The sequence below is a fragment of the Pelophylax lessonae genome (assembly GCF_965119305.1).
Source record: "Pelophylax lessonae genome assembly, chromosome: 4".
NCBI lineage: Eukaryota > Metazoa > Chordata > Amphibia > Anura > Ranidae > Pelophylax > Pelophylax lessonae.
Genome location: NC_138771.1, coordinates 578,892,261 through 578,907,559, shown reverse-complemented (window position 1 = coordinate 578,907,559; position 15,299 = coordinate 578,892,261). Strand labels below are relative to the sequence as shown.

Genomic DNA, 15,299 nt, shown 5'->3' with positions numbered 1-15,299 from the left:
ATGAAAAACAATCGACCAGAACAGGAAATAACCTAATAACATTCTTTTTTTTTTTTTTGCCACATTAACACAGAATGAATGTACATGCACTTTCACTGGATGAATTGCTATGACATTTTTCATTTTTTTTTTTATAAATACACAAACTTTTCCTAACTTGATATCCTTTCATGCATATATTACAAAGGCTTACAATGCTAATTGTGAATATATAAAACATCTCTCATATTACATATAATTAAAATTCTCATTTTATTATTAAAAATATGTCAATTCATCAATATTTGTCCATAAATAGATATATAATAAAAACTAAGGTGACCAGCGCTATGGAATATGCAGTGAGTGTAGGTTGAAAGATCACGGTGTAAGCTGCCAACAACCAAACCCAAAAAGGGTTAAAGATTGAAATGTGTGCAAGCGGGGTTGTGAACGGCGCTACCGTGTTAAAAGCATAAATACATTTGGTGAATAAATGTCATAAATAGTGGTATAAAAATCATAAGGAATATATACAAAATATATATATAAAATTAAAAGTGCTGAATGTGCTGTTTTTTAATAAGGTATAACTTATAAAGTGCACATGTGACTCATGGTTTTGCAAAAAACAATTTTAGTGAGAGTACATACTCTGTGCCTTTAAAATTGCAAATAACAAAGTGCAGAGTGCTGATGCAAAAAAAGACACAAAACTAAAGACAAGACGGTGATTTTTTATTTTCATTAAAGGAGTGACCTGTTTAAAAGACAGGTTTAACGTGATTGTGCACAAAAAAGAAATCTTAAACCCTCTGTGCTTTGGTGAACAAAAGTGAAAAGATAGATTTTAAAGCCATTCAATGCAAGCAATTTGCGGGTAAATTAGAAGAAATCTGGGCTGCAGATACCTGCGTGGCCGCTAGGTGTCGCACCCTTTATACAACCTGGTGAGTCTTTTCTATAGTGGATATCATCTAGGGGCTCCTTCACTCCCTCTGATTTCCTGAAGTGTGGTCCTCAAAGAAAAATACAGAGAGGGGAACCCCCTGGTACCATATCGCAAGCGTGTATAGAAAAAACGTATAGTAACTCACAGGGAAGAATCAGGCTGTCCTCGATCAGTGGTGGTGTACGCCGGGAAGCTTCCGCGTTCCACGGCTCCGGAAATGACGTAATGACGTCGAAGACTCCGCCCGTTTCGTCGATAGACGTCTACTTGGAGCGGCGTCAACGTACTAACTTCCCGGCCATTAAATAGCATCCCATCTCCTAGCAACAACACGGCCTCCTCCGCCGCCATATTGGTGCTGACAGCCGAAGCTGGACCGAGGCCATCTTCTGCCTGAATGCAATGCCCGCCTCGCTGTCAATGGTAGGAGTGTTAGGCTATTCGTTCATCATTTCAGGGACAGCCTGTTCGGATCACTATATCGATTAAAAATTCAACTTTATTGGTGACAAAATATAAGAAATGTAAAAAATTTGAAAAGAATTCTTTTAAAATTGTGAAAAAATTAAAAACATGTAATTGACAAAATTATCTACTATAATATCTTTTTTAATAAAAAGTACTAAAACACTGGTAAATGTCTTTTCTCAGAAGAGAAAGTTTTAATTTAGGGACTGGGGAGAGATTTTATGTAGGTTACTAACAAAAAAGTGCATCAAAAAAGGACTTTTGATGCACAAAAAGTGCATCAAAGAAGAACTTTTATTACATCATGTACATGACGGATGTTGGATGAGAAGGTTCAAATAATAAAACATAAAAAATAGGATATGAAAATTATAATAAAAATTTTTTATATAGAAATCATCAAAGAAGAACTTTTATTACATCATGTACATGACGGATGTTGGATGAGAAGGTTCAAATAATAAAACATACAGGGAGTGCAGAATTATTAGGCAAATTAGTATTTTGACCACATCATCCTCTTTATGCATGTTGTCATACTCCAAGTTGTATAGGCTCGAAAGCCTACTACCAATTAAGCATATTAGGTGATGTGCATCTCTGTAATGAGAAGGGGTGTGGTCTAATGACATCAACACCCTATATCAGGTGTGCATAATTATTAGGCAACTTCCTTTCCTTGGGCAAAATGGGTCAAAAGAAGGACTTGACAGGCTCAGAAAAGTCAAAAATAGTAAGATATCTTGCAGAGGGATGCAGCACTCTTAAAATTGCAAAGCTTCTGAAGCGTGATCATCGAACAATCAAGCATTTCATTCAAAATAGTCAACAGGGTCGCAAGAAGCGTGTGGAAAAACCAAGGCGCAAAATAACAGCTCATGAACTGAGAAAAGTCAAGCGTGCAGCTGCCAAGATGCCACTTGCCACCAGTTTGGCCATATTTCAGAGCTGCAACATCACTGGAGTGCCCAAAAGCACAAGGTGTGCAATACTCAGAGACATGGCCAAGGTAAGAAAGGCTGAAAGACGACCACCACTGAACAAGACACACAAGCTGAAACGTCAAGACTGGGCCAAGAAATATCTCAAGACTGATTTTTCAAAGGTTTTATGGACTGATGAAATGAGAGTGAGTCTTGATGGGCCAGATGGATGGGCCCGTGGCTGGATTGGTAAAGGGCAGAGAGCTCCAGTCCGACTCAGACGCCAGCAAGGTGGAGGTGGAGTACTGGTTTGGGCTGGTATCATCAAAGATGAGCTTGTGGGGCCTTTTCGGGTTGAGGATGGAGTCAAGCTCAACTCCCAGTCCTACTGCCAGTTTCTGGAAGACATCTTCTTCAAGCAGTGGTACAGGAAGAAGTCTGCATCCTTCAAGAAAAACATGATTTTCATGCAGGACAATGCTCCATCACACGCGTCCAAGTACTCCACAGTGTGGCTGGCAAGAAAGGGTATAAAAGAAGAAAAGCTAATGACATGGCCTCCTTGTTCACCTGATCTGAACCCCATTGAGAACCTGTGGTCCATCATCAAATGTGAGATTTACAAGGAGGGAAAACAGTACACCTCTCTGAACAGTGTCTGGGAGGCTGTGGTTGCTGCTGCACGCAATGTTGATGGTGAACAGATCAAAACACTGACAGAATCCATGGATGGCAGGCTTTTGAGTGTCCTTGCAAAGAAAGGTGGCTATATTGGTCACTGATTTGTTTTTGTTTTGTTTTTGAATGTCAGAAATGTATATTTGTGAATGTTGAGATGTTATATTGGTTTCACTGGTAAAAAAAAATAATTGAAATGGGTATACTGTATATTTGATTTTTGTTAAGTTGCCTAATAATTATGCACAGTAATAGTCACCTGCACACAGAGATATCCCCCTAAAATAGCTAAAACTAAAAACAAACTAAAAACTACTTCCAAAAATAGTCAGCTTTGATATTAATGAGTTTTTTGGGTTCATTGAGAACATGGTTGTTGTTCAATAATAAAATTGATCCTCAAAAATACTCATTTGCCTAATAATTCTGCACTCCCTGTAAAAAATAGGATATGAAAATTATAAAAATAGAAATTGAGGAAAAATGCAAATTCCCATCGAGGTGCTATAAGGGCTTTCCACTATGTGGAAAATTTTAAGGTTATAGACACTTCTTATTTTTGAGAGGGCGGAGTCTTCGACGTCATTACGTCATTTCCGGAGCCAGAGCCGTGGAACGCGGAAGCTTCCCGGCGTACACCACCACTGATCGAGGACAGCCTGATTCTTCCCTGTGAGTTACTATACGTTTTTTCTATACACGCTTGCGATATGGTACCAGGGGGTTCCCCTCTCTGTATTTTTCTTTGAGGACCACACTTCAGGAAATCAGAGGGAGTGAAGGAGCCCCTAGATGATATCCACTATAGAAAAGACTCACCAGGTTGTATATAGGGTGCGACACCTAGCGGCCACGCAGGTATCTGCAACCCAGATTTCTTCTAATTTACCCGCAAATTGCTTGCATTGAATGGCTTTAAAATCTATCTTTTCACTTTTGTTCACCAAAGCACAGAGGGTTTAAGATTTCTTTTTTGTGCACAATCACTTTAAACCTGTCTTTTAAACAGGTCACTCCTTTAATGAAAATAAAAAATCACCGTCTTGTCTTTAGTTTTGTGTCTTTTTTTGCATCAGCACTCTGCACTTTGTTATTTGCAATTTTAAAGGCACAGAGTATGTACTCTCACTAAAATTGTTTTTTGTAAAACCATGAGTCACATGTGCACTTTATAAGTTATACCTTATTAAAAAACAGCACATTCAGCACTTTTAATTTTATATATATATTTTGTATATATTCCTTATGATTTTTATACCACTATTTATGACATTTATTCACCAAATGTATTTATGCTTTTAACACGGTAGCACCGTTCACAACCCCGCTTGCACACATTTCATAAATAGATATATGCTATCAATATCCTGTAACTACAAATGATATAGCAGAATTACATTATAGTCTAGTCTCCACCAAATTAATCAAGTCTGCTTAACAGGAAGAAAAGGCAAACTACCATTTCTTCAATAGTGTAAATGATTGCATTGGATAAATGTGTGTAATCAGTAGTACAGCAATACTCCCAGGACACTTGATCTACCATTTTACTTCGAGAACACATCCAACTATTGGTGGGGTGCAAAGCTTGCAGCTCTAGCCTACAGAATGCAACTTTAGCACAAGAGGGAAGTGACAGCCTTGTGAAGTGCAGCACTACAGCCACACAAGACGTCACTCAGCTTCCCTTAATGGATGTCTACCCATTTCAGGAGTCCACAGCTTCCTTCATCATGGTCAGGGTACCTGTACCTCTGTCTGGATTTATATAGTATCTCTATTCTGGTGCAAATCATGAAAAAATGCCTGTACATTTCTCCTATAGTACTCTCTTCTACTATGGAACCAAGGGACTCATATTTGGCAACACATAATTTGCTGACTACCCACAATGGCGCAGATATTGGGGTTGATTTATTAAGGGCAATTAGACTTTACAAGGGATGAAGCTTTGTTGGCTACCATCATCCAATCATGTGCAACAAAGATACACAGGCACATGCTTTGCACATGATTCTTTACAAAGTAAATTTTCACTGCATTCACTAAGCTAAGGAAAAATTCCCTTGCAAAGTGAACAGCCTTATTTGCCTTTAGTAAACCAACCCCAAATAAATAAAAGAAAAAGCAATCCCAAACATTATTGAAACTCGAGCATTTATGACTGTCAAAAATAATTAAATAAGTAGATAAGGGGCATATTTATAAAACAGTGATTGTGACATTGAGCAAACATTTACTGCAGGTGAATCAATCAGGGATTGCTCTTTAGATGGCGTTTGACAGGGGGTGAGGAGGTGTTATATTGCCTCCTCACCACCTGTTTTAACTCCTAAAAGCCTGCACCTCTGCACTGCAACCAAATGCATTGCACGCAGTTGAAGGGTGGTTGTGGCGCAGCTCCATTTTGAATGGGTCGTGTTCAGCAGTCGATACAGCCAAGAAGTTTAGTTCTTGCCACGACTGTGAAGCAAAACATTGTGGCTGTGGCATGCATGCACCTATGGCTGCTGCCTATGCAGGTTAAGGGGAAGTGATTGGCAGTGGTAAAACATGGATCAACCGCATTTTTTTTTTTTTTCGTTTCATACAAACCCCACATTTTTACTGTACTTCAACCGCAAGTGCAAACAAACTCTCAATGTAATCTAAACCAAATGTACCAGGAAGGTACACCTATTTGGAATAGTTGGTGAATTACATTCACCACTTTATATATATACTCCTATATATGCAACTTGATAACAATACATGTCCTGCACCTAAGCTATTCATAATTTAGGCATCTAAAAAATATCCAGACTACAACTACATGCATGTGGTGCATCCACATCTTATTTGATTGCTATCCAAAATTAGGTGGTCAAGTGAAAAATGTATACCAATTTATATTGTGTTTGCTTCTCAGCTCATAGGGTCAATAATGCTCTCTCCTTGGTAATATGCCATTGATTAAATCTTAAGGATACCCAGATCTCTTCTCCTTCTCCTTGTCTTCTGTAAAGGTCTCTGCACCTCCTGTCCACCAGACTGGATCCTCTTGGGTTCCACTTGTTATTATCTCTCCAAATTGCACATGAAATGGGATGAGTCAAGAAAAGATTGCATCCAGCGCGGCTCTACTCTTCTCATCTTAAAAAGCAAGGCAAAACTGGTAAGAGATTACCCATCCAGGTGAATATTTCTTATATCTCTTGGGGCCTCTATTGGGAACTTCAGTTCCTGGGTCTGCACACATACTGTGGCCATTATGAGGGTTTCCGCTCTCCCTATTATATATTTTTTAATTTGATAGTATATTTTGGAGAATGAAACAGTAGGAGCTAGAATGCATGAATAGGTGGCAGACACACCCAAAACTCCCAGGTTAACAGGAACAGAGTCAGGAATTATGGCAGGAAGATCTTGCTGTTAGAGGAGCCAAACATAAGAAGCTAGGTCTGACCATTTATATATAGTAGATACAGAAATAGTAAAATTCGATCCTTTAAAACAGTAAAATCAGTCTATAATCCGACTATTTCATCAATGGTTCACTCATGTGATAGAAAGCAAGTGATTTAACTTAATAGTAACTAGGCAAAACCCCAACCTGCACCTTGTGCTTTCACCTGCATAAGGGGCACATTGGTCATATAGTTTTATGGTATCATTTGTTGTCCTGTACATAAAGCCTGTAGTAGAGTACCTTTTCACATTTCTGTGTCAGAAGTTTTTGTTCAAACATAAGGCATGCAGCCTGGCACTGCACAGGTTAAAGAGGAACTGCAGTCTCCTCACATAATTTGAAATAAAAACATCTTTGCCATTCTGAAACTTCCCTCCAACCACTTTGCATATTAATTTACATACAGTATACTGTGGTTCCGTACTTGCCAAATATGCTGCAGAAATCTCCCTCCACTGAGTTTGGCTGCAGCCATTTTAACTGTGGGCAGCTGAAGCTGCTGACTGTTCACTTGCTGGATTTACACAGACACACAAACATACATATATATATATATATATATATATATATATATATATATATATATATACAGTATCTCACAAAAGTGAGTACACCCCTCACATTGCTGTAAGCATTTTATTATATCTTTTCATGTGACAACACTGAAGATATGCCACTTTGCTACAATGTAAAGTAGTGAGTGTACAGCTTGTAAAACAGTGTAAATTTGCTGTCCCCTCAAAATAACTCAACACACAGCCATTAATGTCTAAACCGCTGGCAACAAAAGTGAGTATATCCCTAGGTAAAAATGTCCAAATTCGGCCCAATTAGCCATTTTCCCTCCCCAGTGTCATGTGACTTGTTAGTGTTACAAGGTCTCAGGTGTTAATGGGGAGCAATTGTGTTAAAGTTGGTGTTATCGCTCTCATTCTCTTATACTGGTCACTTGAAGTTCAACATGGCACCTCATGGCAAATAACTCTCTGATAATTTGAAAAAAAGAATTGTTGCTCTACATAAAGATGCCCTAGGCTATAAGAAGATTGCCAAGACCCTGAAACTGAGCTGCAGCACAGTGGCCAAGACCATACAGCGGTTTAACAGGACAGGTTCCACTCAGAACAGGCCTTGCCATGGTCCACCAAAGAAGTTGAATGCATGTGCTCAGCATCATATCCAGAGGTTGTCTTTGGGAAATAGACGTATGAGTGCTGCCAGCATTGCTTCAGAGGTTGAATGGGGTGGGAGATCAGCCTGTCAGTGCTCAGACCATACACCACACACTGCATCAAATTGGTCTGCATGGCTGTCATCCCAGAAGGAAGCCCCTTCTAAAGACGATGCACAAGAAAGCCTGCAAACAGTTTGCTATTGACAAGCAGACTAAAGACATGGATTACTGGAACCATGGCCTGTGGTCTGATGAGACCAAGATAAACTTATTTGGTTCAGATGGTTGAAAAAGTGTGTTTGTTTTATAAGGTTGTAAATAAAGGGTACCACATCCCTAATCTGTATAGAATCTATGCTGGGAAAGGTATCCCAAAAGGGGAAACCCACAGCTAGAACCTGAGGTGCACAGGTAGGTGCTGGGGTAAGAAAGCAAGAGAGGGACAAGGGGAGGGGGGGGGGAGGGTAGGGGGTTGGAAGAGGGAAAAGGGGAGATGAAGAAAAAAGGTGGAGAAGGAACGGGAAAAGAACAAGAAAATAAAGATGCGAAGAGGAGGGGAGGGCTGGTGGGACTTTAAAGGTACCAGGTAGTTCAGAATGATAAACACATGATTTAAAAACTGGAAATATTTATTAACATAGCATCTTTAAAATGCAAAACAAAAAGTACAACATGAATACAAATAATTTGACATATACAAGAAGAGCAAATGTACTGAACATAAGGCAGTAATGATGGTGTAAATAACTAGGTCCAATGATGAGCATTAAACCAATCCCGACATGTTTCGCGGGCAATGCTGCGCCGCTTCTTCAGGGGAATAAGAGTATATCAACGTACAGTGCCTGTATGATACAGTGACAACAAACAATTATTGTTAGTTCAAATGCATATATCTAACAACAAGAACAAAAAGTGCATGCTGATATGGGACATCAAGGGAACACTCAGGGCCATCACCATAGAGAGATCCACCACCAAACCAATTGGATAGAAAGCTCCCCAGAATAGACGTCTCACCCGCGGATGTGGAGGGACATAGGGGGTGGGATGGAAATGTAGGTGTGGTAAACTAAAGAGGCTTTCACCGCTCAGTGAGTAAAAAGGAAAAAACCTATTATTAGGTCTAACATATATACCTCATTCAGTGTCTGGAATAGACACGTTTGTATAGTCAGAAGTAAAAAGTAAAAAAGGTATAGGGCAGGGGGTGTCAAGCATGGCGGCCAAGTTGGAAGGATACCCAGCGGGGAAATGATCTGTAGAGATGGAAATCAAAAACAAGTACTGCATCTGTGATCAAAATGCTGTATATTATCTCTCTGTTGAATGGTTAAAAATAAATAAATAAGCAAAAGGGGGGGGGGCCGGGGGCTATACCTGCAACGATGGAGGAAAAATCCCTCTTGGTAAAGATAGGTAGCTAGGGATATAGATGAAGCCCAAGTGTGAGCTGTTACATTTATATTGCTTGATCAGAGGGGTGAGGCCAGCCATCCCAGACATCTAAATAGCATATGAAAAAATCAATCCATTATAAAGTGAAAGGAGAGCCCGTCTGTTATCAGACAACAGGTACGCTAATATGATCCTGGGTATCTTACCCGCGTGGGACCGCCATGTCCGCATACACCGGTTCCTGCATGAATGAATGAGACGCTTGTTCCCCCTATTATGGCCCTCAACCCGACGCCACGCCGCGCATGACGTCATGCGTAGCGTGGGCGGGTCAGGTCCTCAACTGCGCGCGCATCCAAAGAGGCGCATGCGCAGTGTCGCTCCAATCAGGCCGCCGAAGGCAGCCCAGAGAGCGGCCACAACACCGCCGGAAGGATATAGAATACCCGACCAGCGGTGTGTGAGAGGACCACACATCCGCTGAGACGTCTGGAGAACACGCCACCCAGTGGCAGGAGGAAAGACCACACACATGGATAGTGCCCAGAGTGTACCCTGATCGCCAAAAGAATCATAGCATGCATGTAAACAAATATGACAATGGACAATACGGATAAAATGATAACAAACACACCTATTAATTTTTTTTATATAAGATATAAAGTAATAGTCCTAACATTAAGTAGTTATTATAGAAGAAACTTATAGGAAACAATAGGTTCCCCATAGTTTCTATATAAGGATACCATGTTTTGGAGAACTGAAATCCTCCAGCACACGGAAAATTTGACATCATAGAAAATAAAACATATCATAATGTTAAGTATTAACTACTACAGCGATTTGAGATATAGAATCCCAGAGAGACATCAACTCGAAAAAAGAGTGTATAAAGTTTTCAATAATGAAAGTAATTAACAAACTCACCATTCTCCAGAGTCACATCTGCGGTGCCACAGGGGGCGAGTGGTCCAGAGATAAATCGTGGGCAGGTAAAGGGCATAGATGTTCAGCAACTGGCATCGACCGGGTTCAAGAGCAATCAAAAAATTATATATAGAGTGTAAATGAGAAGGAAAGGAGAAAAAGGAAGGAATGGAGCGTTGGGAAAAGGACCACTTTAACCCAAGAAAGGTTTGTAAGTCAGGACCTCATTAATCCCAGGGGGTATGGTGGCCTCCAGGGATTCGATCCAATAGGATTCCCTTTGTAGAATCCGTTTGTCCCAGTTTCCCCCTCGGGGATCCTGGGGGATCACTTCCAGAGCAAAAAACGAGACCATGGAGTTATCATACTTGTGGCAAAATGCTATGTGGCGTGTGACGCTCGTTTGTATTGTGCCTCCCTCAGAGTGATAGATATGATCCCCTATCCGCTTGCTTAATTTTCGAATGGTTTTGCCGACATAAAATGCCCCACAGCCACAACTCATGAGGTAAATGACCCCCTGAGTGTTGCAGTCGGCATGATGTCTCGACCGAAACCACTTACCACTGGGTAAACGAATACCCGTACCGACCCTTATCCAAGGACATTTGTCACAAGAACCACATCGGTACGTACCCTTTGGGAGACCCATCTTGGTAGATTCTTTGGTATAGTGACTTCTAGTTAAACAGTCTCTAAGGGACATTGATCGTCTAAACACCAGACTGGGTCTGGCACTTAGATATTTGTGAAGAGTAAAGTCTTGAGTGAGAATCGGCCAGTGACGCTTAAGAATCCTACGCAGAACATCATCGTGAGCAGAGTATGTGGTGATAAATCTGACACTTTTGTCATCTTTTTTGGAGGTAGTTTTGTATAACAAATCAGCTCTCGAATAGGTGATAGCTCTATTGTAGGCCTTCCTGAGCAGTGTCTTAGAATATCCTCTGGCAAGGAGTCGCTCACGGAGCAGGCCAGCCTGGACATAAAACTTGGCCTCCATGGAACAATTCCTACGGAGCCTTAGATACTGGGCAAAAGGGATACTTGCAATCAAGGGGGCGGGGTGGGCACTTGCTGCGCTTAGGATAGTGTTACCTGCACTGGGTTTGCGGTAGAGATCCGTGTCAATAAGTCCATCCGGGGAGAGGCTGATGTTCAGATCAAGGAATGAAATCATGTGTCTGTCAAAAGTGTGAGTGAATTTAAGATTTAGATTGTTATGATCAATGGCTTTCAAAAATAATGAAAGTTCATCTACTGTGCCTGTCCATATGATTAACAGATCATCAATGAATCTGTACCAAATTAAAATGTGGGACATCCACTGTTCCATTCTCTCGTCCGAAAAGATCAACCTCTCCCAGGCACCCAAATATAAATTCGCATAAGAGGGAGCGCAGCAAGTGCCCATAGCTACCCCCTGGATCTGCAAGTATGTTTGCTCCAAAAAGGTAAAATAATTCCTCGTAAGAATGAATCTTAATAACCGGAGGACAAAGTCCATCAAGGGCCAGGTATTATAATCCTGTTCCTTGAGGAAAGATTCGGCCATCCGGATGCCCTGGTCGTGCGGGATACTAGAGTATAACGCCTCAATATCAATTGCTACAAGCAGGGCATCCGGAGGGACCTGAATCTCCTCCAGGTGTTTGAGAAGGTCAGTAGTGTCCCTGATATAGGACGGAAGTGCAAGGACATGGGGTAGTAAGAATGAGTCCACAAATTTGCTGGCGTGCTCAGTGAGCGACTCGTTGCCAGAGACGATGGGTCTCCCCGGTGGGTGCACCAGGCTCTTGTGCACCTTGGGCAAGGTGTAAAAGGTCGGAGTTTTGGGATGTTTGGTAAATAGAAAGTTATACGTGTCCCTGTCTATGAGGCCCTGAGAAAGGGCCTCAAAACACAGGGACCTGTATTCACAAATGAAGTCCTCAATGCAATCGGGCTCAATGGGCAAATACCATTGCCGGTTGCATAGGACTTCTAGACACATAGTTTCATACTGGGGAGGAGTCATAACAACTATGTTACCCCCCTTATCTGATTGTTTTATAAGGATATTTTTATTGCTTTGAAGTGAGGATAGAGCCAGGGTCTGATCTCTGGTAAGATTTCTAGGAATGGGGGGCAAGGAAATCTTTTTTAGATCTCTGGACACTCGTTGAACGAACGTCCAGATGTTAGCATTGTTCGATAGATCAGGAAATTTCTCTGATTTCGGTTTAAAAACCTTTTTTGAAATAATTTGAGAAGTGGGAGGAGGAAGGGTTTCATCAGGTGAATCCCCTGAATCAATCATGGACACAACTTCCGTGTTACCCTCTTCATATAACAAAACCAGGTCCTTGATGGCCCGACTCTCGGCCATGGTCAAGTGCCTGGTCTGTTCGGCCAGTTGTTTTTCTAAGTTTTTTTGTTTCCTATCTTTGTCAAACATGAATTTAAAGGTAAGGTTCCTTGCAAATAAGTGTAAATCTTTTATAGTTTCAGAAGTATCGATAGCCCTGGAAGGGCAAAAGCCTAGACCCAGGCCAAGCACTTGTTCCTGGGCAGGAGTCAAGTCAAACGGGGTTAAATTAACAATATTGAGTTTATTGAAGGCGTTAGTGTGTGTGTTGAGATTGTTTAGGTTGTTTTGGGTTTCACGTACATGTTTAAGTTGCCCTGTTTGGTGTTCCTGGGTGTTTGGGGATTGGGTAGTTCTAAAAAACCGTCATCCGATATAGCGGAAGCGGAATCACTAGTGTTAGAGGGTAGTGAAGTGTTTCTGGCTAGTACTTTCTGTAGTGTAGGGGCTATATTTGGTAGGCTCGTGGACGTGTTTAAGTTAGCAAGTGTATCAGTTTTTTTCTTATTTTGACTCGAGGGTAAAGTGGGTGAAGGACCAGCACTGCCTCGTCCTCGTTTCTGGGCCTTGGTGCGTTTGTTGGGAGCAGGGAGACCTGCTCGTGATGCTCGTGATTGGTGCGAGAGGGAACTAGCCAAACTCGAATCTGATTCTACATTATCATCCGTGATATCAACGTGATTGGTAGTGCGTGTGCGGTGTGGATACAGGGGGCGGGTTTTGAGATTCCATTTGTAGGCATAGCCTTCATTGAAGGCTTGTTTGTCTTTTTGAAACTTAACTTGTTTTTTATGAATAATCTCTTTATTCATAATCTCAAGTTTGGCCTTCACCTCTGTCCAAGCTGGAGCGAAGTTTGGGGCCTCGAAGACCTGTTTGTATTTGGTATTCATTTGATCTATTTCAATGTCTAACGCTGTCATATCCACCCTATACTGGGTCACGAGTGATTTCATCAAATCTTGACTGCATGTATTAAGTATACTCTCCCATTCTTTTTTGAAAGTCTCAGATGGATCTCTCAAAGTAGGGAGCGTGTGTATCCTCAGCCCTTGAGGGCTGATATTCTCGTCAATGTACTTGAGGAAATACTCGATGTGCCAGTAAAGATGTGATTTGCGTTTTAATAGGTTATACATTTTACTTAAATAGGTCCTGAGATCTTCCTCTGTTTTGGTATGAGATTCACATGTGGATTGTATACCTGTCATGAAACCGGTCCATGCTGTGCCCAACAAGTCCATGCCTGTGCCCACGATACGGACCAAACGACCACCGGCGACCTCAAAGGATGCAGAGCTGGAGAAAAAAGACACAACTACTCCGGACCAGAGTGTGTGCCCCGGAAAGCAAAAATAGAGAATAAAATTACTGTCTCTCTGGGATATCAATAAAAGGCTGAGCATATAATCCAAGTAATATGTTCAAATAGAAAATACTATAAAGCAATACAATTTTACAAACACTTGGCATATAGCCAAAAAAGAGAAAGGCGCCCTCAGGTGTGTTATCCACCCAAAATTAATTGAAAAAGTGTGTTTGTTTTATAAGGTTGTAAATAAAGGGTACCACATCCCTAATCTGTATAGAATCTATGCTGGGAAAGGTATCCCAAAAGGGGAAACCCACAGCTAGAACCTGAGGTGCACAGGTAGGTGCTGGGGTAAGAAAGCAAGAGAGGGACAAGGGGGGGGGGGAGGGGAGGGGGGGGGGGGGGTTGGAAGAGGGAAAAGGGGAGATGAAGAAAAAAGGTGGAGAAGGAACGGGAAAAGAACAAGAAAATAAAGATGCGAAGAGGAGGGGAGGGCTGGTGGGACTTTAAAGGTACCAGGTAGTTCAGAATGATAAACACATGATTTAAAAACTGGAAATATTTATTAACATAGCATCTTTAAAATGCAAAACAAAAAGTACAACATGAATACAAATAATTTGACATATACAAGAAGAGCAAATGTACTGAACATAAGGCAGTAATGATGGTGTAAATAACTAGGTCCAATGATGAGCATTAAACCAATCCCGACATGTTTCGCGGGCAATGCTGCGCCGCTTCTTCAGGGGAATAAGAGTATATCAACGTACAGTGCCTGTATGATACAGTGACAACAAACAATTATTGTTAGTTCAAATGCATATATCTAACAACAAGAACAAAAAGTGCATGCTGATATGGGACATCAAGGGAACACTCAGGGCCATCACCATAGAGAGATCCACCACCAAACCAATTGGATAGAAAGCTCCCCAGAATAGACGTCTCACCCGCGGATGTGGAGGGACATAGGGGGTGGGATGGAAATGTAGGTGTGGTAAACTAAAGAGGCTTTCACCGCTCAGTGAGTAAAAAGGAAAAAACCTATTATTAGGTCTAACATATATACCTCATTCAGTGTCTGGAATAGACACGTTTGTATAGTCAGAAGTAAAAAGTAAAAAAGGTATAGGGCAGGGGGTGTCAAGCATGGCGGCCGAGTTGGAAGGATACCCAGCGGGGAAATGATCTGTAGAGATGGAAATCAAAAACAAGTACTGCATCTGTGATCAAAATGCTGTATATTATCTCTCTGTTGAATGGTTAAAAATAAATAAATAAGCAAAAGGGGGGGGGGCCGGGGGCTATACCTGCAACGATGGAGGAAAAATCCCTCTTGGTAAAGATAGGTAGCTAGGGATATAGATGAAGCCCAAGTGTGAGCTGTTACATTTATATTGCTTGATCAGAGGGGTGAGGCCAGCCATCCCAGACATCTAAATAGCATATGAAAAAATCAATCCATTATAAAGTGAAAGGAGAGCCCGTCTGTTATCAGACAACAGGTACGCTAATATGATCCTGGGTATCTTACCCGCGTGGGACCGCCATGTCCGCATACACCGGTTCCTGCATGAATGAATGAGACGCTTGTTCCCCCTATTATGGCCCTCAACCCGACGCCACGCCGCGCATGACGTCATGCGTAGCGTGGGCGGGTCAGGTCCTCAACTGCGCGCGCATCCAAAGA

At 41.5% G+C, this 15,299-nt stretch overlaps 1 protein-coding gene across 1 annotated transcript in view; it reads left to right on the top strand.

Moving 5' to 3' along the window:
• LOC309554830 (uncharacterized protein) overlaps positions 1-15,299 on the top strand; it is a 69,101-nt gene that overhangs the window by 38,839 nt on the left and 14,963 nt on the right. The window contains exon 11 of the mRNA XM_082256548.1: positions 6,006-6,154. Within this exon, the coding sequence (XP_082112674.1) occupies positions 6,006-6,154 (149 nt within the window). The remainder of the gene's footprint in view (positions 1-6,005; positions 6,155-15,299) is intronic.